The sequence below is a fragment of the Heloderma suspectum genome, chromosome 4 (assembly GCF_057233095.1).
Source record: "Heloderma suspectum isolate Gila_16-S chromosome 4, 16-S_ref, whole genome shotgun sequence".
Lineage (NCBI taxonomy): Eukaryota > Metazoa > Chordata > Lepidosauria > Squamata > Helodermatidae > Heloderma > Heloderma suspectum.
This window is the reverse complement of record NC_139461.1, coordinates 157,927,767-157,951,880: the sequence shown is the minus strand read 5'-3', so window position 1 is coordinate 157,951,880 and position 24,114 is coordinate 157,927,767. Positions and strand designations below refer to the sequence as shown.

General features: G+C 45.2%; 2 protein-coding genes across 3 annotated transcripts in view; both read right to left on the bottom strand.

Annotated features, from left to right (window-relative positions):
* LOC146347561 (protocadherin beta-16-like) overlaps nt 1-23,559 on the bottom strand; it is a 106,873-nt gene extending 83,314 nt beyond the window's left edge. The window contains exon 1 of one of the 2 annotated variants that reach the window (XM_084850924.1): nt 21,003-23,559. In XM_084850924.1, coding sequence (XP_084707050.1) covers nt 21,003-23,423 — 2,421 coding nt within the window. In that variant the 5' untranslated portion in view covers nt 23,424-23,559. Of the gene's footprint in view, nt 1-3,637; nt 6,205-21,002 lie in introns of those variants that run through there. The other variant, XM_084850923.1, reaches the window with a different exon arrangement.
* On the bottom strand, nt 7,097-9,463 carry LOC146347562 (protocadherin beta-16-like). Its single transcript, XM_084848237.1, has one exon. The coding sequence runs from the start codon at nt 9,461-9,463 to the stop codon at nt 7,097-7,099; it is 2,367 nt and encodes a 788-aa protein (XP_084704363.1).
* Nucleotides 23,560-24,114: the final 555 nt, after the last annotated feature.

The following is a 24,114-nucleotide window of genomic DNA, read 5'->3' as shown; positions in this document are numbered from 1 at the left end:
GCAGCTCTGGCTCAGGCCCTGGTTCTGGTCAGCACCTGGGTGGGAGACCACCTGGGAACTGCATGTATACTTCCTGGAGTTTCACTGAAGAAAGGTAGGATATTGATGATGATGTGGCTGTGATGTGGCTGCAAAAAAGGCAAATGCTATTTTGGGCTGCATTCATAGAAGCAAAGCTTCCAAATCCCAGGAAGTACTAGTTTCTCTCTATTCAGCACTGGTTAGGCCTCATCTGGAGTACTGTGTCCAGTTCTGGGCACCACATTTTAAGAAGGATGCAGACAAACTGGAGAGGGTTCAGAGGAGGGCAACGAAGATGATCAGGGGACTGGAAACAAAGCCCTAAGAAGAGAGACTGAAAGAACTGGGCATGTCTAGCCTGGAGAAGAGAAGACTGAGGGGAGATATGATAGCACTCTTCAAGTACTTGAAAGGCTGTCACAGAGAGGAAGGCCAGGATCTCTTCTCGATCATCCCAGAGTGCAGGACACGGAATAATGGTCTGAAGTTACAGGAAGCCAGATTCCGGCTGAACATCAGGAAAAACTTCCTGACTGTTAGAGCAATACGACAATGGAACCAATTACCTCAGGAGGTGGTGGGCTCTCCCACACTGGAGGCGTTCAAGATGAGGCTGGACAGCCATCTGTCAGGGATACTCTGACTTGGATTCCTGCATTGAGCAGGAGGTTGGACTCGATGGCCTTGTAGGCCCCTTCCAACCCTACTATTCTATGATGATGATGATAAGTAGCAATAGTAGTCTTCAGGATAAATCTCCAACTGTGAATAAGCTCAGAGGTCCCTCATTTGGGATTCAGATGCTCCAGTGGGCAGCCACACGTGGGCTAGAATCATAGAAGGTAGTATGCTAGAAGGTAACCACGGCACCTTTATATTTGAGGCTGACTCACACCATGCCTTCTTGCACATGTAGTTGCTAGTGCAACCAGTTCTAAGGGCCAATCCAGCCATGATGTTAAACACATTGTTAGCAATCATGTCTTTGTGTTTTAAAAAGGGGGGACATGTCTGGGGAGGGAATTATGTCTTTAGTGTTACATCTGGTTTGCCACTAACACACCCTGATCTCTTCCTTCTAGGCCCCTCTTGCTCAGTGCTTCTCGCAAAGAGAAAGCCATCATCCACTCATCATTGCTGCAGCTTTGCTTTTTCTAGTTAGAGGGAACTCACTGCCTAGGCTCTTTCTTTGTTTCCTCCCTCTGGGATGGGCTGATATTGCCTGCAGTTGGAGAGAGTAGATCAGGGAAAGCAACTGCACCAAGAGAGAACAAGGAAGAGAAAAAGGAAGAGGAGTCTTCCTTGTTCCCACTAGCAAGAAAGGGCAAGGATGCAGTGGCACTGAACACAGGCCTGGGCATCTCTACACCAGCCTAAAATCCTGCATTTAAAATGGGGCTTTCTGCTTCAGTTTTAAATGCAGGATCACAATGACTCCCTTCTTCACACGCTTCCTTTCCCCCCACCCCTTCCCCCCTCCTTCTCCCCATATCTGTCAGGGCTGCCCCTGAGTGCAGCGATTGGCAGAGTAGCTCAGAGTCTGAAGAGGAACTGCAAAACATGGGAGAGGAAATTTTCCAGGCCTGGACAGAGATGGATAGGCCTACTCCTCAAGTTTCAACAGCACAGCTGGATGGAGAGGGCCCCTCCTCACCCATCCCTGTGAGAGATAGAGAGCAGGTAGAGCCTGAATTCTTAGACGCTAGACGCAGATGCAGAGACAAGAGAGAAATGGCAGGGGCGGAGCTTAGGCGATCTGCCCAATTGGCCCGGTGGGAACAGCTGCGCTTAGAGTCCTCACAAGATAGAGGCAGATATCCACCACCACCCCTTAAGTTAGACAGCAAGCTCACCTGTTCTTCAAACGGTGGGCAACTTTCCTTTGAACTCCCTGAAGGCTTTTCCTTTGTAGACTGTGGGTCACTGACAATTAGCATCTGAATGACCCACTGAATTAAGTGGATTAAAAGCCTTGGAACTGAAGTCTCTTGTCTGTGTTTTGATTTGGCTTTTGAAGTTTTACAGCAGGGGCAAAGGGAAACGTGACAATATCTGAGTTTTCCATTATCTTTCATTGATCTCGTTCCTCTTCTTGCCATTTTTCCTCTTTTTACAAAGGAAACTCAGGCGGAACACAGTGGGGTAATTTGGCAGCTCATTATTTGTGATGTATTTAAAAATGGAACAAAGGGCATTTAGTGCAGGAGACGTCCTGGAGGTGCACGGTGTCATGGAAAGAGCCTGCAAACTTCCGTGAAGGAGCCATCTCAGTGGCAGGATAAAAGCTCCGTGTGAAGGAGCCCTAGGAACGCTGTGTACAGAGGGCTAGAGGGAAGAACTCCAACTGCCTGTAGTGTTTCTTAGACTGGTCGTTACTACAGGTACAAGGAGGCTTCTGCAAGACTGGTTCTTCATTAAAAGCTAACATGTGAATAGGTCGTACGAGTCATGTGTAAACTAGAAATTCAGTTTCTATTTTGCTTTGTTGTGCAACTATTCTAGATTTCTCTTTTCCCTGTCAACTATTCTTTTCTGTCCTTAACGAGTTCCTTCCTGGGTTTACTCGAGTGATATGAATGTTCCCTTTTTTCAGTCCTCTTGCATCTGCCACCAAGAGCCAGAAGCTGTGCGAATCATCGGCTGCAGTGAGCTGGGTGAATCAAGCCAGACCTGGGAGGGACTAACACCTGGTTGGTCCAGCAGCCATTTCTGAGCCAGAAATATTTCCTATGAGAGCTGCTCTGCCCCAGAGATTCAGCCACAAAGTGGAAGTTCAGACATCTGGGGACTGTGGGGGAGACTTCTCACTGAGCACCTTTGCCCCACCCAAGAAACTCTTGCCTCAGCTCCAGGGAATGTGGAGTCACAGCAGCAGCAGCCAGACGGGCAAGTCCAATATAGTGAGGGACTCTAGAACATCCTGATGTTGTATTTTATGAAACCTGAGACACTTTGGTCATGCAACTGTTACCAGGTTTATTTACAGACCCATCTGTGATGCAGAAAGCAGCCACATTCCCAGGATTCACTCACGTGAGCTCTGCAGCGTCACATTTAAGGTTAAAGGAAAAGGAAAAAAGGCAGGTGGCCCTCAGAGCATCTCGTTCAACAATATGCAGTTACTCCCCCATAGCCAACCACCTGCACCTCCCACTTGAACTCAGGTGCCCCTTGCCTGATCTTTGGGCATCTCTTTGTCCCTCAATGCTGAGAAATTTGTGTGGTCAAATGCTTTGGATTAGCCCTGGTGTTCACCTTCTTTTGGTCAATGCCGTTATATCTCTTGTTAGCAGTTCAGCACCATTTCCCCCCTGTACTTAGTGCTGCAGCTTCTTCCCTTTGTATCAGTAACAGAGGTGGTCCAGACAAACATAGATCAGGTAGTGAATGAGATTATCTCAAAACACTAAGTAGCCAGTCATAACTGTGAAATGATAATGTCCCCAAATGCAAACAATCCATTCTGAAAGAGGGCAAGACTTCCTAAATACATGAACACATTTACAGCAATCCCAGAAAAATCACAGGAAGAGGAGAGGTGATTTACAACACTGCAGAAAATGTACATGGAATATTATCAACACTTACACCTCAAATTTATATGTGATAATCTCACCTGTTCTCTTGATTCTTTGTCTGCAATCTGCTCAGCAATCACTTGGGAACCGAATGATGTCCTGTGGCTCACAGGGATGTTTGTGTCTCCCACAGAAAAAACAGGAATGAGAGGCCTGAGAAATCTGAACTCACTACTTAAGGATCCACCCGACAAGCAAACATCATAGTGGAAAGCCCTGGAAAGTGACCCACTCTGAGAATCGGGACAGTTCTCCGGGATATCAGGCCTGGCAGGTGGGAAGTGAGGAGGTGCAGGGAAAAACGTTTCTCCGGAACCTTTCTTGTAGATGTTGATAATAACAAAGGACACGATGCAAACCAGGAACACAAACGAGACCGCAGCCAGGCAGATCACCAAATACATGGTCAAGGTCCCATCTTCGCCGTTTTCTTGCGGACTGACATCCACTGTCTTCATATAAGGATCTGAGAAGCCATCCACCGGAAGTATACTGAGCATTGCAGTGCTGGACTGTGGAGGGAGCCCATTGTCTCTGACCAGGATAACAAGTCTCTGCTTGCTTGTGTCCCGCTCGCTCAGTGGTCTCCTGGTTTTCACTTCTCCATTCTGTGCTCCTATGCTGAAAAGGCTAGGGTCTGTGGCCTTCAGCAGTTCATAGGAAAGCCAGGAGTTCTGACCAGAATCTCCATCCACGGCCACTACCTTGGTGACCAGGTAACTGGCCTCCGCTGACTTGGGAACCAGCTCATTGCAGGGGGACGTGCTGTTCTGAAGGGGATAGAGGAAGAAGGGAGCGTTGTCATTTTCGTCTATGACAACGACTCGGACAGTAGCTTCTGAGCTCAGTGCAGGAGAACCGCCATCTGCCGCCCTTACTGTAACTTGGAAGTCCTTTATCTGCTCATAATCCAGGGATCTGAGCGCATACACATTCCCCGTTTCAGAGCTGATGGAGATGTAAGCGGCCACAGGGCCATCACCAACCTTCCCAGGCAACAGCGAGTAGGTCACCTTGGCATTCTGCTCCATGTCCAGATCAACGGCATGGACTGAGCCAATCAGCAGACCTGGAATGTTGTTTTCTCGAATCTGCATTTCATGCAAAGACTTTTCAAATGCTGGAGGGTTGTCATTGACATCTGAAATTTGAACATTGATCATTCTTGTTGAGGTGAGCCTAGGAGAGCCCCGGTCAATGGCTGTGATGGTAACATTATATTTGGGGACTTTCTCTCTATCCAGGGGACTTTGGATCACAAGCTGGTAATAGTTGTTCTCGGTGGCTTTGAGCCCAAAGGGAAAGTTTATCTCCATGGAACAGACAGTTTTGCCATTGTCCCCAGAGTCCTGGTCTGTGACACTGAAGATGGCCACCACTTTGTCCAGAGGAGAATCCTCTCGTATGATGTTCGTAAGGGATATGACGGACACCTCCGGGGCATTGTCATTCATATCCTCAATCTCTACCAAGACGTTGCAGTGCCCAGAAAGACCCCCACCATCTGTTGCTCTGATATTCATGTCATAACTGCTTCCTTGTTCATAATCGATCTGTCCCAGAACAGTGATCGCCCCAGTCCTTTCATTTAAATGAAACAAATTGTATATTTTTTCAGGCACCCTATGGAATGAGTAGGTGATCTGTGCATTTGAACCCGAATCTAAATCTCTGGCTTCCACTTTGCAGACCAGAGTATCCCGTGGGCTATTTTCCTTTAACTTTACTATATATTCAGATTCAATAAACTCAGGAGAATTATCATTGATATCCAGAACATTAATGTTTATTTGAACTGTGCCTGTTCTCTGTGGCATCCCTCCATCGACAGCCGTGAGAGTCAGTCCAAAGTGTGCCTCCTTCTCTCTGTCTAGTGGCTTCTCCAGAACAAGATCCACATATTTGCTTCCGTCCTTGTTCCTTTGCACATCAAGCCAGAAATGCTCATGAGGACTGAGCGTGTAGTTTTGGATGCTGTTTTCTCCCAGGTCCTTATCTTGGGCAGATTCCAAGGGGAATCGCGTATTTGTAGGAACATTCTCAGGAATTTCCAGCTCAAATTCATTTTTAGAGAATTTGGGGGAATTATCATTCACATCTTCTATCTGAATTTCAATACTGTAGACCTCTAAGGGATTGTCGAGCACGATTTGGGACAGCAGTAAGCAAGGCTCTGCCTGGCCACACAAAGCTTCCCGGTCCATTTTATCATTTATCAGCAGAGTCCCAGAGCGGGTATCAAGGTGGAAATATTGCTTAGTGGTTTTGGAAACCAGCTGGGCTCTGCGAGCAGAGAGCTCCCCTATTCCCAGATTCAAATCCTTCAGCACATTAGCCACCAGAGACCCACTTTTCTTTTCTTCAGGCACAGAATAGTGAATTGAAATACACATTGTTCCAGAAAGACAGAGAAAAAGCAAAAGATACAGACCTTGTTTGTTCTTGAAGCAACTTTCCATGGTTCAGAACTCTGTCTTCAATTTCTGGCCAAATTTTGACTTTTACCCTCTACTGATAGAGAAGCAAATTTTGTTCTGCGGCGCTGATTGCTTTCCCCTTCATCTAAGATAAAATCTAGCTGTCTTCTTGTTTCAGACACACCTCTGTTCATAGCTTCCTTTGACGTTCCCCCAAAAACAAAATTCGGAGTTCATAGTAATGTGTTTGCCTATACTCCCACCGTGTGGCCAGATGAGGGAACAACCACTAGATTGTATATTTCTCTCTGTACAGCAGGGCCCAATACACTAAGGGCACAACCCTATGCATATTTAGACAGAAAAAAGTCCTACAACTCCCAGCATGCCCCAGCTGGGAGTTTATCTCCCAGCATGCCCCAGCTGGGAGATAAACATGTAATGAATCATTTACATGAAACATGTAATGAACAGATTATTATGTTACTAGGAAAATACCCAGCAAAGTATGGGAAAGATTATGGAAATGTCGTCATATAGATGAGTGGTAACTGAGAAAGTAACTGTTTCCTGTTACAAACATCTCTGTAGCAATGTTTATTCTGAAACTTTGGTTCCCAAACCTGTTAAACATGGCAGTCTTTGCACTTTGGTTGTTAGCTATGCAGGTAGGTGTGAAATGAAGATGACAATTGCTGTCATACTTGTTGATTTCAGAGAGATGCCGCTAAACGAGAAATATTTGCAAATTTTGGAGACTCTCTCTGAGTAGAAATATTACAGATTCCCCTCAAGCACACTATTACCTTCCTTTCTGCCTCAGCTTTTGGTGCTACTTCTTCCACCCATGTTGGAAAAAGTAGTTTGGAAACAGGGCAACAGTCAGATGCATAGAGGTTTATGAAGTTATTATATAACATATCATACACTCTTCACAAGATATTTCCATTTGCATAGACATAAACAATCATATCAGAATATACTGAATTACTGAAGCAGAAAAAAGAACAAATACTAGATAAACTACAATGGAAAGTGGCCAGCACAGATTGTAATTTGCTTATATAAAAAGGATTCCACTCATACTCTCACCTGGCTCATGGGTTTACTTTCCTCTGCACGACTACAGAGTTCTTGGGAACCAGCTGAATTCCTTGGATCCACCTGAGTGTTAGGAGGCTCCACAGAAAAAACAGGAAATAGAGGCCTGAGGAACCGGAACTCGCTGCTTAGTGACCCACCAGCTAAGCACACCTCATAGTTGTAGGCCTGGGAAAGCGATCCAGTACCAGAATCCACACCGTTCTCTTGGGAATTGGGTCCCACAGGAAAAGTAGACGCAGAGTTATGGGTCCCCAAGAACTTCCTTTGTTTCTGAATCTTGAGCGCAGTAAACACCATTACAGAAAGGAGAAAAACAGATGAGATGGCAGCCAAGCATATGATCAAATACGTCGTCAGGCTACGGTCTTCCTCCTCTGCTACCTCATCCTTTGGGACAGTGATCATTTTCATATAAGGGTCGGAGAAGCCGTCCACCAGAAGAATTCTCAGTGTTGCAGAGGTGGACTGGGGAGGGCGTCCGTTATCTCTGACTGCCACAATAAGGTTCTGTTTGAAGCTGTCTCGGTTATTCACTGGCCTCGTGGTTCTCACTTCTCCATTCTGGGCCCCCACAGTGAACAGACCAGGATCTGTGGCCCTCAGCAGTTGATAGGAAAGCCAAGAGTTCTGACCAGAATCTCTGTCTGCGGCCACTACCTTGGTGACCAGGTAGTCAGTGTCGGCTGCCCGGGGAACCAGGTCATTTGACAGGGAGGTGCTGTTCTGAAGAGGGTAGAGGATGATGGGGGCATTGTCATTTTCATCCACTATATGCACATGGACAACAACCTCTGAGCTCAGTGGAGGGGACCCTTTATCCACAGCCCTCACCGTCACATGGAAATCTTTTATGTCCTCATAATCGACGGATCGAATAGCATACAGGTTCCCCGTTTCAGAGTTGATGGAGACGTAGGAGGACGCGGGACCATCCCTGATCTTCATGGGCAATAGCAAGTAGGTCACTTGGGCATTCTGCTCTGTGTCCAGGTCAACAGCATGGACTGAACCTATCAGCAGGCCTGGAATATTGTTTTCCCGTAACTGCATTTCATACAGGGGTGTTCCAAACACCGGAGGGTTGTCATTGACATCTGAGATTTGAATGTTCATCAATCTCACCGAAGTGAGCCTGGGGGAGCCTCGATCAGTAGCTGTGATGGTGACGTTATACTCAGAGACGTGTTCTCTGTCCAGTGGTCGTTGGGTCACAAGCTGGTAATAGCTGTTCTCGGTGGATTTGAGCCCAAAGGGCAGGTTTTTCTCAGTGGTGCAGGTGGTTCTGCCATTGTCTCCAGAGTCCCGGTCCGTGACTCTGAAGAGGGCCACCACAGTGTCTGTGGGAGAGTCTTCTGGCAAGGGACTGGTGATGGAGGATATCGTCACCTCTGGGACATTGTCGTTCTCATCCTCAACCTCCACAATCACTTTGCAGTATGCAGAGAGCCCTCCTCCATCTACAGCTCCAACATTAATCTCATAATTACCATTTTCTTCATAATCAATTGTTCCTGCTATAGTTATTTCCCCAGTATGTTGATTTAACTTGAATGATCTGAGCACATTTTCTGGCACTTGGCTGAAAGAATATGTGATGTGAGCATTGGAGCCAATATCCTTGTCGATGGCCTCAACTTTAGTGACCAATGTATGCAAAGGGCTGTTTTCCATCAGCTTCACTTTGTATACAGATAATCCAAATTGAGGCACATTGTCATTGGCATCTAGAACATTAATGACTATTTGTGCTGTTCCAGTTCTTTGGGGAATCCCTCCATCCACAGCTGAGAGAATTAGGGCAATCTTTGGGCTGACCTCACGGTCTAATTGTTTCTTCAATACCAGTTCTGCGTATTTACCGCCACTGCTGTGGCTTTGAACATCCAGCCTAAAATATTCATTAGGACTAAGTGTGTAATTTTGAACAGCATTTTCTCCTGTGTCTGAATCTTGAGCTCGTTGCAAAGGGAATCGGGTATTTGTTGGAATTTGCTCAGATATTTCAAAAAGTATTTGATTTTTAGAGAATTTGGGGGAATTATCATTCACATCCTCTATTTGAACTTCGATTCTGTGTAGCTGCAGTGGGTTTTCCAGCACGATTTCAGAGAGGAGAACACAAGGGTCATTCTGGCCACACAGAGCCTCTCGGTCTATTTTATCCCTTAACATCACATTCCCAGAATGAGGATCCAGCCGGAAATACTGCTTGGAGCTCTTAGAAACCAGCTGGGCTCTCCGAGCAGACAGCTCTTTGGCATCCACTTTCAAATCTTTTAGCACATTAGCCACCAGAGACCCATTTTTCTTTTCCTCTGGCACCGAATAGATAGACTCACACATTGCTACAAATACACAAAGAGACAAAAAAAAAGACAAAACTTGCCTGCTGTTGTGATGCTTTTCCATTGTCCCGGCCTTAGCTCCAGTCAGATCTGAAACACAAGGTGGTTCTTTCTACAGCAGCTGCTGGAGGTGACTGTCCATTGCAAGTTTCCAAAGCAAATTATTCCTTTTTCCTTTATTTTATTTGGCAATGATAAGGTGGCCTTCTCCTCCAAAAATGTCTGAAGATTTGCTTGTGGTGAGGATCTGCTCTCTTTCTCCTTGAGATTCCTTTGTCTAATGGTTACGGGTCTCCAGTAGAGCAATTGCTCCCCGACTTTTCTGTTCTGTGTTGTGCAATAGCACCATCTTGTGCTTGAGCTATGATATGACTCCCACAAACATTGCCACTTGCTAACATATATAGAGAAATCATCTCCAATAAGAGCTTGCAATGAGTGTAATATTTCATAATACGTATTCTCTTAATCTATACTTTATATTAAGACTTATCAAGGCACCTCAGATTCACTCCCCACTCTTTCATTTCTATTGTTGATGTTCATCATTGTCATTGTACTTGCCCATAATTGGGAAACCTATCTACGACACTGAGATGATGCAAGAAACCTTGAATTGTGCTCGAAAGTGTTTGTGTTATGTCTACATTTGCTAGGCCTCAGAAACTTTCCAATAGTTTGTTTAGTATAGTTATGTGTGTTAAAATCTCAACTTTGTATTTTGTCTCTTTAATAGGGAAATGAGAAATCCCAGCATGTATAGGCCATGTGAATGATCAGGAAGAAACAGTTTAACTTTTGGAGCAGAAGCCTGCATTGGGCATGCATAATCTCCTCAGAACAATTCTCGGTCTAGAACTTCATATATGGGTTGTTAGTATGTCTGAGAACATACACATATGTGTGAGTGAGTGTGTGTGTGGGGGTTTGCAGAACGGAGAGTAAGCATCTTTTCTTTTCTTTTTTACTTTTGGAACTGGATTCCATTTTCATAATGTGATTAATACAATTGGGGCCTGCAACAAATTGCTTTTTGGATTATTAAAACAGGTTAGTACCCCACACAAAATCTCCATTTCTCTCTCCCCTTCCCCCATCTTGCCCTCAGGCAGCAGCCAGGAGAAGAAGCACCCTCTGCACTCAGCCGGGGGACTGTTCATCCCTTCGTCACAGGAAGAACATCATGGCAAGGGGAAGGTGTGCCATCGGCCAGACAAGGGATGCCTGCAGGATGCCTTCTTCCCCCTTCCCTGCCAGAAAAATACTCCGCTCCAACTGCCAGTTGCCCTCAGACAGCAGCTGTCCGAGGGGGAGCGTCCTTTGGCCTCTGCCATGGGCCAGAGTACAGATGCCCCCCGGCCACCTAGGAAGAACAGCATGGCAAGAGGTGATTGGCCCGGCCCATCCATCACCCCACGGAGGAGTCGCTGTGGGGAGCTGCTTCCCCCTCCCTGCCAGGAAGACTGCTGGGCTCTGGCTGACAGTTGCCCTCAGGCAGTGGAACCAACGGGAAGTGCCCTCCGGCCTCCCCTTCAGCCAAAGGACGGTGGGCAGCTGGGTTGCGAATGTGTGAGGGGTTGGGTTGCAGGGGTGTCAATCTTTCTCTGGCTCCATCTTCCACACGCCCTGCAGCGTCACCCATTTCTCCTTTTTTCCCTTTGGTTTGCTGCTCTGTCACTTGTCCTGCCATTTTCATGTCTCCCTGCTTCTGTTTCCATCCCTTTCTCTCTCATTTCATTTTTCACCTCTCTCCCCCATCCATCTCTGTTGTCATTTCTGCCCCTACGGCCTCTCCTTCTCTCCCGCCTCCTGTTCCTCCTCCCAGTGGGATCTGGTATTGGCTCTTCCTCTCCCCTCCTGTTTGCTCCTTCTCTTTCCCCTCCCCACCCCTCTATCTTCTAATATCATTGCTGCTCTTCTAGCAGCAATGTCTGCCTCCCTCTTCTGTCGCTTCTTCACAAGACATGCAGCTGACGCAGTGGCTTTTTGAAGTCTGCTGTGGAAGCCCTGGTATGGCAACACCCCTCCGGGAGTCAAGCGTGTGATGCACACATGCGCAGATGTGTTTCAGCCTTTGGGAATGGGAATTTGTTTCCTTTTAGGGTCCCACCCCCAGTTTCTTTCTACTTTTGCATACCTTGGGAATCCTCTGAGCATGCAAAATCTCTTTTCTTCGTGAGTGGTGCCATTTTGGCTACATGATGAATGACGCATTGCAAACCTTTGGAATTATATGCAATCCTTCATACTAGAAGCTCAATAATACATTTAAAAGATAATGAGGGGGGAGGCTACATGTGCCCCAGGGCTAGGAAGTTGGAATCTTTAGAAGTCAATTTAACTTGTTTTAGTAGTTCTAACAGAATATGGAGCAGTTTCACCCCAAGTTTTACTTAGAACTCTGTGTGTGTGTGTGTGTGTGTGCGTGCGCGCACACGCGTGTGTATTCTGCTCAGGCAGCTATGAAAGATTCAGGTAGGCTTCACTTGAAATATCACTCTAAATATTTCTTTATACTAACATAATTTTAATAAAACCATACTTTGCCTTGAGCACAGCATGAGGAATGGGAATGAGGACACCCTGTCTTCAGGATTTCAATGTATTTCTCTGTAGGCTCAAAACCTTAATTGTTGTCACTTAGCACTGACTGGATAATCTCTCCCCTTATACTCTCTAGGAGGCCTGGATGACATCTGCCCTCCACAAGAGTGCAAATGTTTTGTAGTTTAGGAGGGTACCTGGAGCTACTGCTACTGCTTGACTTGTGCTAGGGTTTGAAGACTGTATGAAATAGCAGGAATCTCTTCTATCCAATCTAGAAACTTCTGCTGTTTCTGATCTTGCCTTCAGTCTGCTGAAAATTCAGGGCACAGCATCTGTGTAGCATTCTGCTTAGCATTCTGCCAAGGGTATGGCTATTTGCAGGAAGGCAAAATGCAAAAACAGACACAAAAAGAACATTTTAAAAAATTGTCCAGGAACTTCATTTGCGTTCTGTTTTATTTGTTATATTTATATCCTGCCTTTCCTCCAAGGAGCCCAAGGTGGCTTACATGATCCTCCTCTCCATTTTATCCTCACAACAACCCTGTGAGGTAAGTTAGACTGAGAGACAGTGACTGGCCCAGTGAGTTTCATGGCTGAGTGTTTTTAAATTTATTTGTACTCCATGTCAGAGTACTTACTGTTTTTATTTCTGGTGAGAGCATAGCATTGGCAGAGCACTCCCATTTTGTACTGGCACCTCCATTTTGTCTCAGAGATTCCACCTGTATAGCTGCTGCTGGCAAGGGCTGGTAACCTAGGAGAACGGTACTACTGATGGGGAAAACAGAGTGTCCTAACTTTAAGTATCCTGGGCTACAGAGTTCTTGTACATGCCAAGACAAAGTGCTAATTTAATCAGGGTGAATACCCTACCACTCATTAATTGACAATACCAAGAGCCCTGCATTCTCTTGTGTTCTTCTACCTAGCACTAAAAACACCCACCAAGAGTCAGATCTCCTTTTTATAAGGATGTTTTTATAAAGCCGTTTTATTCCCCTGAAAAAACCCTTTCAGCAGACACCCAGGTTTTTGTTTGCTAAGACTACAACTGCTCTTGAACCCCTAAACTAAACGTTATCTTTTGGAGTTGCCCTGCTAGCATCCAGGCTGCCCACAGCTCCCCGCCCCCTGCCCCCGTTTCAAGTCAGATGCCCATTTTGTGGCTTACCTTCCTGTGTTTCTGCCCAGGCCTGCTCTGATCCAGGAACACCAGACTCCCTCAATTCCTTTTGCTTCTTCCCTGGTGAATGCCCTACTACTACAGCTTGGAAAACCTGGCCTTCCCTCTTGGATCTAATCCTGCTGCTGAGGATCCTTCTCTCCTTCATTTCCTCCATATGCTTCAGCAGACTTGAGGACTGGTAAAATATCTCCCCGCACTCTCCCTCCCTCTCTTTCCGGCCTGCCTGATCCTTTAGCTTGCTTCTTTCTCCCTGCTTCCCTACCTCCTTCTTATCCTTTCTCTCTACCTTCTCTCTTCCTCTGCCTGGACACTGCCTTTGGCTCAATTCTGCCCCACTGCTTTTCCTCTCTCCCTTAGGAAACTGAATTAGCCTTCAGTAATTTTGCATATTATCACCTTTTTTTCTTGGTTAAGTCCTGAAGTTTTAGCTTTGTTTTCCCTCCCAGGAACCTTATGGGGATACTCCACTATCCAGGCCAAAGTCCTTATGTCGCCCATGCTGTGCTCCTGTTGATTAGACAAAACATGCTAGTTTCTGGGCCAGCTCAACTGGACTGACAGCAGCCTGAACTCCTGCAGGAAAAGAGCCAGAAGGCTTAGAGGGAAAGCACCAGACTAATCTCCCTCAGTCATCCATTGTCCCCAAAGGGCTTACTTCCTGGACATGGAAATATGATTCAGATGTGTGTAGACACATGTCCTGAGCAAGTATAGTAACAGGAAGCTTTTAAATTTTAAAATTTGATCCTTGGATTAAAAACACACACATATTCACTCCCTGCTGGAGTACTGTGTGGCATATTTGATCAAATATTGACTAAAGAAATCAAGAACTGACTTTGTTCAACCAGAAATGAAAGAACTGTGTTAGCCTGCATTGTGGCTTGTACTTCGGCCTGCTCTTCACACTCCCAGTTAGATTGTATGTTTTTGTTTCCAGAGAGAAAAAGGCCTTGAGAGGAGATGTAAGTGGACTGCTAACCAAAGCTAGAGAATTCAAAATGAAAAACTTATCTGAGAATCTGGTAAGAGGCTAGCCCTATGCAGGCATTACTCACTGGAACAGCCAACCATTAGAAAATCAGGGCCTTTAATTGCACTGGGAGTCTGCACAGATACGTAAGTTTCCCCACTGCAGAAGTTCACCATAATCACGTGAGGGGTCTGGAGGAGCCATGCAACCTTAGGGGTGGGGCAAAACATGCACCCCCCAGCCCAACTGTGGCCATTTCCGTTATTCCTGTAACACCTGAATACGTCTTCTGTGTTGCTTGGCTAAAGGGCTGACTTCATTAGAGTTAGGAATGTATAACAGAAGGCAAGAGAAGAATATGAGGAGGTGTGTAAGAAAAGAGGTGGCTTATATCTGACAACTGATGTGCGCTTGCAGAAAGGCAAAACAGACAACAGAGAAAGAACTTGCAGAAAGGTTAAAGAAACACAAGAAGAACATTTTTGCTTATTTATCTTTTGTAATCTGCTGGAGAAGGGCAGCTTTTATTTTTAAAATTATATTTATTGCCTTAGTCCTGATGCACTTGTACAGTAAAAAAAAAAAAAGTTGTGTTTTTCTTTTAATTGAATGGAAATAACTGGAGCAGGACCCAGGCATAACGGGGCTATGGAATAATAACTGAGTGTTACTGCGGGAGTCTGATCACTGCTGTTCTTAAGGAGCTGCATAGGTTAGTGATTTGTTTCTGAGCTCATTTCAAAGTGTTGGTATTAACCTATGAAGGCCTAAATAGCTCGTTCATAGGTTATCAGAGAGAATGCCTCCTCCCATATACTTCTCCACTTGCCTCATTAGAGGCATTAACTCTGCATTATCATTCTTTTTTTCAGGAGCCACACTTATATGTGACATATTCTTAGGCCTTCTCTGTGGTGGATGCCCTGTTCTCTGGAACACCTTTATGCAGGGAGGTGTACTTATGCAGTTCTCACTAGTCATTTAGGAAGATGCTCAAATGTATTTTGTTTACTATGGCTTTCGGAGAGAATTGAAGGCTGCTGTTTTTATTTTTCTAATGGGTTTCTTGGATTTATTTTGGTGCTATTTTTAATGTAGTGCATTTTAAGTGTATTTATATTCTATTGAAATTTTGCTGATTTTATTGCCCACTTTGAGATACTTTTTTGATTAAAAAGTATGTAGCCTGAGAATGATCCCCATGAAGGTAAATGCTCCGTAACAGTTGGCAAACTAGGTAGCAAGTGAGACATCATCACCATAGGAGCCATCTCAGTTTCCCTCTCAGCCATTAACGAAAAGTTTATGCTAATTTTAAAAAGCTGCACTAAGAAAGCAGGGGAAAGTTTCTTTCTCATTGCATTCTCAAGCAAAGAGACCAGTCTTATTTATTTACCACATGGCCTTAATGTGCTGTATCTATTTCACAGAGTAAGCCTAGGAAGGGAAAAGTTATTCTGCAGGCCCCTAGTGACTATCTGAAAAGGCCCTTTGTCAAGTGATTTCCCCATGAAACGCGAACTTGTCCTTCTTTCCTTGAAGTCCCCAGATGTCCAGATGAACCCCATCATAGAAAGAACTTCTGGATAATCACTAGTAGGTGCTAGCTTCAGTTAGTACAGTAGTATAAGAGCTACGCTTAGAATTAGAGAGCCTTTGGTAGTCTCCGGTATTAAGATTTGTATGTATTCATCGACACAGGGACTGACTATCCCAGAAGCAGAGCTTTGGGCTGAAAGCTATTGCAAAGGAAAGGCACTTACCTTGAGATGCTTGGCTTGCTTTGCACCTCTCATACATTCACTTTCACCATGCACTGGCTCTGTCCCAAATGTCACCATACCATGCTGGTCCTGCCCCATGACATCCGTATGTAGAGCTCAACTCTGTAAAGCATCTATGTGGATAGGTACCCTTTTTCAGACCTTTGTCTATATGTGCAGAGGCCAGGAGGTGGAGCCAGCAGAGCTGTACAACTGTACACACAAAGGTGCATTACACAAATGGGAACCCTGCACTATCAGGCACCCCAATCATGTGGAGAACCTGTGTGCATATACAGCTATACATGTATAGGTGCCCCTTATCAGGCCTTACGTTTTATGCATGGAGGGGATGGGGCAGGACCAGTGGATTACAAGTGATGGTGGGCCCAACAGCACAACCCTCTCCACCATCCGTATATAAAGTGAATGCATGGAGAAGGTATGAAGGATGATTACTGAATCAATACACTTTCATTTGCTTTGCGTCTTAATCAGGTGGATATACCATGTCTCAGCTGTGATTTTAGATAGAGAATAAAAAGGATTACACATCTGTTTCCATGGGAGGACTGAACTGAACTAGAATCATAGAATAGTAGGGTTGGAAGGGGCCTACAAGACTGCCTGCTCAATGCAATACAAGACCCCCTGCTCAAGCACAACCCCCTGCTCAATGCAGGAAGCCAGATCAAAGCATCCCTGACAAGTGGCTGTCCAGCTTCATCCTGAATGCCTCCAGTGTGGGAGAGCCCACCACCTCCCTAGCTAATTGGTTTCATCGTCGTATTGCTCTAACAGTCAGGAAGTTTTTCCTGATGTTCAGCCGGAATCTGGCTTCCTGTAACTTGAGCCCATTATTCCATGTCGTGCACTCTGGGATGATCGAGAAGAGATCCTGTCCTTCCTCTCTGTGACAACCTTTCAAGTACTTGAAGAGTGCTATCATATCTCCCCTCAGTCTTCTCTTGTCAAGGCTAAACATGCCCAGTTCTTTCAGTCTCTCCTCGTAGGGCTTTGTTTCCAGTCCCCTGATCATCTTTGTTGCCCTCCTCTGAACCCTCTCCAGTTTGTCTACATCCTTCTTAAAGTGTGGTGCCCAGAACTGGACACAGCACTCCAGATGAGGCCTAACCAGTGCTGAGTAGAGGGGAACTAGTACTTCCCGGGATTTGGAAGCTATGCTTCTATTAATGCAGCCCAAGACAGCATTTGCCTTTTTGGCAGCCACATCACATTGTTGGCCCATATTCAGCTTGTGATCTACAACAATTCCAAGATCCTTCTTGCTTGTAGTATTGTTGAGCCAAGTATCCCCCATCTGGTAACTGTGCAATTGGTTTCTTTTTCCTAGGTGCAGAAGTTGGCATTGATCCCTATGAAATTTCATTCTGTTGTTTTCTGCCCAGCGCTCCAGCCTATCAAGATCACTTTGAATTTTTTTTCTGTCTTCCAGGATATTAGCTATCCCACCCAACTTTGTGTCATCTGCAAATTTGATAAGCATTCCCTGCACCTTCTCATCCAAGTCATTAGTAAAATGTTGAAGAGCACTGGGCCCGGGACTGAGCTTTGTGGTACCCCGCTCGTTACCTCTCCCCAGTTTGAGAAGATCCCATTGATCAGTACTGTTTGAGTCCAATTCTGTAGCCACCTGTGGATCCACCTGATCGTTGTTTCATCTAGCCCACTTTGAGCTACTTTGCTCATCAGGATATCATGGGGCACTTTGTCGAATGCTTTGCTGAAGTTGAGGTATATTATATCCACAGCATTCCCACAGTCCACAAGGGAGGTTCCCTGATTAAACAAATGAGATCAGATTAGTCTGGCAGGATTTGTTCTTGACAAATCCATGTTGGCTTCAAGTAATCACTGCATTGCTTTCAAGGTGCTTACAGATGGATTGCTTTATCATCTGCTCCAGAATTTTCCCAGGGATTGATGTCAGACTGATTGGTCTGTAGTTCCCCCTTTTTTCTCTTTTTGAAGATAGGGACAACATTAGCCCTCCTCCAGTCATCTGGCACTTCACCTGTCCTCCATGATTTCTCAAAGATAATAGGCAGTGATTCCAAGAGTTCTTCTGCCAGTTTCTTTATGACTCTAGGATGCAGTTCATCTGACCCTGGAGATTTGAACTCATACAGAGTAATTAGGTGTTCCTTGACCATATGCCTATCGATCTCAAGCTGCAATCCTGCCCTTTCAGCCTGTACTTTGCCTTTGCCAGGGGGGTCATAGGCCCTCTTTTGGGACAAGACTGAGCCAAAGTAGGAATTGAGCACTTCTGCCTTTTCTTTGTCATCTGTTATCATTTTTGCCATCCTTATTTAATAGTTGAACCACCATTTCCTTCCTCCATCTTTTAGTCTATGCATGTATCTGAAGTGCATGTATCATAGTATGCATGTATCATAGTCTATGCATGTATCTGAAGAAAGCCTTTTTGTTGCTTTTAGTATCCCTCACTAACCTCAGCACATTCTCAGCTTTAGCCTTCCTGATGCCATCCCTGCAATTCTGTGCTCCCTGCCTGCACTCTTCCTTTGTTCTTCCTTCCACTTCCTATATGTGTCCTTTTTTGTTTTCAGGTCTTCTCTAAGTTTTTTGTGAAGCCACATTGGCTTCTTCTGTTGTCTTCCACCTTTTCTTCTTGTTGGAATGGTTTGTAATTGTACCTTTAGAATTTCCTTTTTTAAAAACTCCCACCCATCTTGGATTCCTTTTTCTCATGAGAGTCACTTGCCATGGGACCTTACTTATCATTGCTCTGATTTTATTAAAATTGGCTTTCCTAAAATCCAGTTTGGCTACATTTAGCTTTTGCTTCTTTTAGAACCAAGATTTGCAGTATAACATGGTCGCTTTCCCCCAGAGTTCCTGTAACTGCAACTTTATCCTCTAAGCCATCTCTGTAGGTTAGGATCAAGTCAAGGATAGCCAATCCTCTAGTTCCTTCCTCTACTTTCTGTAGGAGGAAGTTGTCAGCAGCAGAAGTCAGGAATTTCTTGGAGGGACCATGTTTTGCAGAATTTGTCTCCCAACAAATATCAGGGAAATTGAAGTCTCCCAGTACTGCTGCATCATACTTCCTTGAAACACCGGCAATTTGCTTTTCAAAAGTTTCATCCTCGTCTTGTCCTTGATTGGGTGGCCGGTAGTAGACTCCGACCACCATGTTCCTTTTATTCTTTGCTCCATTTATTTTAACGCAGATGCTCTCAATGGGGCTGCCAAGCCCCGCCCCCTCCTGTATTTCTGTGCAAAGATACGTATTTTTAACATATAGTGCAACTCCACCTCCCTTTCTGTCCCTCCTGTTCTTTTTGAATAAGTTATATCCTTCAACTGCTGTATTCCAGTCATGGGAGTCATCCCACCAAGTCTCAGTTACACCTACCAAGTCATAATTTCCCTCCTGTATTAAGCATTCAAGTTTGTTCTGTTTGTTTCCCATATTCTGGGCATTAGTATATAGACATCAAAGACCATGTGCTTCATAGTCTGGCTTCATTCCTACATGTTTCTGAAGACTATTATTGGGTGCTATTAGAGCTGTTCTCTCCATTGTGGTGCATGATCCTTCATCCAGTGTTACCTCCAACTTTATGTCTCCCTCCCCCGTGGATTCAGTTTAAAGCCCTCCTGATGAAGTTCTTCATGCTGTGGCCAAACACATTCTTCCCAGCCTTTGTGAGGTGCAACCCATCCCTTGCCAGCAGTCCATCTAGTGGGGGTGGAGAGGTGGGAGAGTATGCATTTGAGGGACTAAAGACACAAGATTTAGTATGCAGATATTTCAGCAGGCTTCCTATTGTGAAAGACAGACTTTTACTCCCTTACGGGAGGGCACTTATCAGTAAGGTAGCCATAACAAGTGCATTTCAGATTGGAAATGCAGCTTAGTCTAGACACTTCATTTAGGTTTTGCCCCCTTCTACAGCTGTACCAGATATCTTTCAGGCTTCTCAACTATCCATCCCTATTCTTAATAAACTTTGTTTCAGTTGACTTTAATTGGACAAGAAGGGTTGTGCAATTATCGAGTGGAGAATGGAGGTCAGCTGCTCAGTTTGTGGGAAGTGGGTCCTTTGTACCCTCTGTCTAATTCTTCAGTGGACTAAATGGCCCCTTCCAACACTATGACTTATAGTGTTACACATCATGAAAAGCCCTCGGCTCAGTAAAGGCACTGCTGTCATAACCTGGGCAACACAGGAAAGGCTGGTATGAACCTGAGTGGAGTTTGCCTGCAGCTCAGAGTGGCTTTGGTCAGAGGCTTCTTGCCCAATGCAACCAGACAGGAGATCACACATGCTAATTATGGGGAACTGGGGGGCAACCAGGAGTGAGAAACCAGAAAGTTATAGAACAGGTATCTTAGGATGTCTCCACAACATGTCCAACTAACAGGACTGCTACAGAAACAGTGTAGATAATATATCCCCATTGCGTATCTAAGCAGCTGGGCATATATATATATGGAAAGCATGGCCCAATCAGGGTTCCTGTGTGCATGTACCTGGGCATCTGAAGATGCAGGTATGTCATCCACAGTTGGGGGGGTTTATTGTTGGACATACTGGGGCATGTATAGTGACTGTGATTACCACATGAAATCTTAAGCCAGTTTTAGTGTGGAGAAGGTTGACAGGAAGGGGAGACAAGCAAAAGGGCTGAAGACAGAAATCCAAACGGAACAATGGGTTTGGAAGAATGGGCCTGAGGAAAGCATGGGTGCAAGAAGAAGAGGTCCAAGGGGAAAAGGAGAGAGGGAATAGAAAGGATGACCCAGCTACAAAGATGCTCTCTTTGCTTCCCTGCAAAGGTGCAGGGAAAATGTCTCACGTGGATTTGAAATAAACAGACAGTTAAAAACCTGCTGCTTTCTCTTTAGCCACTATATATTTTATCGGCCAACAGCAGTAGAAAGAGATTAACGTGAAAAAACAAATATCAGATGTGACTGACGATCAAGCAGAAACCGTTTGCAATCTCATGGTGACCTGCTTTAAGGTCCCTGGTGTTTCAGATAATTAAAAAAAAAATACTATTCTCTCACCTGTTCTCTTGATTCCTTATGTGTGACCTGCTGACCAATATCCCAGGAACTGGATGATGTCCCGTGGATCACAGGGATTTTGGGGTCTCCCAGAGATAAAACAGGAATGAGAGGCCTGAGAAATCTGAACTCACTGCTTAAGGATCCACCCGACAAGCAACCACCATAGTGGAAAGCCCTGGAAAGTGACCCACTCTGAGAATCGGGACAGTTCTCCGGGATATCAGGCCTGGCAGGTGGGAAGTGAGGAGGTGCAGGGATAAACGTTTCTCCGGAACCTTTCTTGTAGATGTTGATAATAACAAAGGACACAATGCAAACCAGGAACACAAATGAGACCGCAGCCAGGCAGATCACCAAATACATGGTCAAGGTCCCATCTTCGTCGTTTTCTTGCGGACTGACATCCACTGTCTTCATATAAGGATCTGAGAAGCCATCCACCGGAAGTATACTGAGCATTGCAGTGCTGGACTGTGGAGGGAGCCCATTGTCTCTGACCAGGATAACAAGTCTCTGCTTGCTTGTGTCCCGCTCGCTCAGTGGTCTCCTGGTTTTCACTTCTCCATTCTGTGCTCCTATGCTGAAAAGGCCAGGGTCTGTGGCCTTCAGCAGTTCATAGGAAAGCCAGGAGTTCTGACCAGAATCTCCATCCACGGCCACCACCTTGGTGACCAGGTAACCGGCCTCCGCTGCCTTGGGAACCAGCTCATTGCAGGGGGACGTGCTGTTCTGAAGGGGATAGAGGAAGAAGGGAGCGTTGTCATTTTCGTCTATGACAATGACTCGGATAGTAGCTTCTGAGCTCAGTGCAGGAGAACCGCCATCTGCTGCCCTTACTGTAACTTGGAAGTCCTTTATCTGCTCATAATCCAGGGATCTGAGCGCATACACATTCCCCGTTTCAGAACTGACAGAGATGTAAGCAGCCACAGGGCCATCAGCAACCTTCCCAGGCAACAGTGAGTAGGTCACCTTGGCATTCTGCTCCGTGTCCAGATCAACAGCGTGGACTGAGCCAATTGGCAGACCTGGAATGTTGTTTTCTCGAATCTGCATTTCATGTAAAGACTTTTCAAATGTTGGAGGGTTGTCATTGACATCTGAAATTTGAACATTGATCATTCTTGTTGAGGTGAGCCTAGGGGAGCCCCGGTCAATGGCTGTGATGGTAATATTATATTCGGGGACTTTCTCTCTATCCAGGGGACTTTGGATCACAAGCTGATAATAGTTGTTCTCGGTGGCTTTGAGCCCAAAGGGAAGGTTTATCTCCACAGAACAGACAGTTTTGCCATTGTCCCCAGAGTCCTGATCCATGACACTGAAGAGGATAACCAGTGTCTCTAAGAGAGAATCCTCTGGTAAAGGGCTGGTAATGGATATGACGGACACCTCCGGGGCATTGTCATTCATGTCTTCAATCTCTACCAGGACGTTGCAGTGCCCAGAAAGACCCCCACTATCTGTTGCTCTGATATTCATGTCATAACTGCTTCCTTGTTCATAATCGATCTGTCCCAGAACAGTGATCGCCCCAGTCCTTTCATTTAAATGAAATAAATTGTATATTTTTTCAGGCACCCTATGGAACGAGTAGGTGATCTGTGCATTTGAACCTGAATCTATGTCTTTGGCTTCCACTTTGCAGACCAGAGTATCCCGTGGCCTATTTTCCTTTAACTTTACTATATATTCAGACTGAGTGAACTGAGGAAAGTTATCATTACTGTCCAGTACATTAATGTTTATTTGAACTGTGCCTGTTCTCTGTGGCATCCCTCCATCAACAGCCGTGAGAGTCAGTCCAAAGTGTGCCTCCTTCTCCCTGTCTAGTGGCTTCTCCAGAACAAGATCCACATATTTCCTTCCATCCTTGTTCCTTTGCACATCAAGCCAGAAATGCCCATGAGGGCTGAGTGTGTAGTTTTGGATGCTGTTTTCTCCCAGGTCCTCATCTTTGGCAGATTCCAAGGGGAATCGTGTATTTGTAGGAACATTCTCAGGAATTTCCAGCTCAAATTCAGTTTTAGAGAATTTGGGAGCATTGTCATTCACGTCTTCTATCTGTAATTCAATACTGTAGATTTTTAAGGGGTTTTGGAGCACAATTTGATACAGAAGTAAGCAAGGGTCTGTCTCGCCACACAAAGCTTCCCGGTCTATGTTATCATTTATCAACAGAGTTCCAGAGCGGGTATCAAGGTGGAAATATTGCTTAGTGTTTTTGGAAACCAGCTGGGCTCTGCGAGCAGAGAGCTCCCCTATTCCCAGATTCAAATCCTTCAGCACATTAGCCACTAGAGACCCACTTTTCTTTTCTTCAGGCACAGAATAGTGAATTGAAATACACATTGTTCTAGAAAGACAGAGAAAAAGCAAAAGATACAGACCTTGTTTGTTCTTGAAGCAACTTTCCATGGTTCAGAACTCTGTCTTCAATTTCTGGCCAAAATATAAAGCTTCTGACATTCACCTAGTGCTCATCTGTTCTGATGGAGAAATAAATTTTCTTCTGCGGTGCAGATTGCTTTGCTCCACTGAATTGTATCTTTTTGTCACAGACGAAATCGAGTCTTCTTATTTCAGATACATCTCTGCTCATAGCTTCCTCCGAGTTTTTTCACAAACCAGTCCATCTGTTAATGTGTTTGCATATACTGCCACCATGTGGCTGAAGAGGAGACAACCACTAGGATTGTATATTTCTCACTGAATGGCAACGCAGTACATAATATTGTTGTAAGTTTGAGCGTTAGTCTAAATAGCCTCTCAAGGATCTCCCTGACCATGTGAGTCTGTGGTGCTGAAAAGAGAATAGGCGAAACCAGTTGGGCAAGTTTAGCCCTGCAGATTCCATAGCGTGATCAAGATTAGCTGTGTGGTGGCTGTCCTCAGAGATAGCCATAGGCAGACTGCTCTGGAAGGGGGCTTATCTTTCTCTTCCCCATTCCAAAGGAATCTGTAAATTCAGAGGTTGGTGAGAACAACAGAAGCTATCTAACCCTATAGCTTTTGCTGGTCTTGGGTTTGAGAAGGAAGCAGAGAGCTGACTTTGCTCTCGGCAGGAAATCCTGTGGCACTATGAGTCCCCTAGAAAACTGATGAGGAA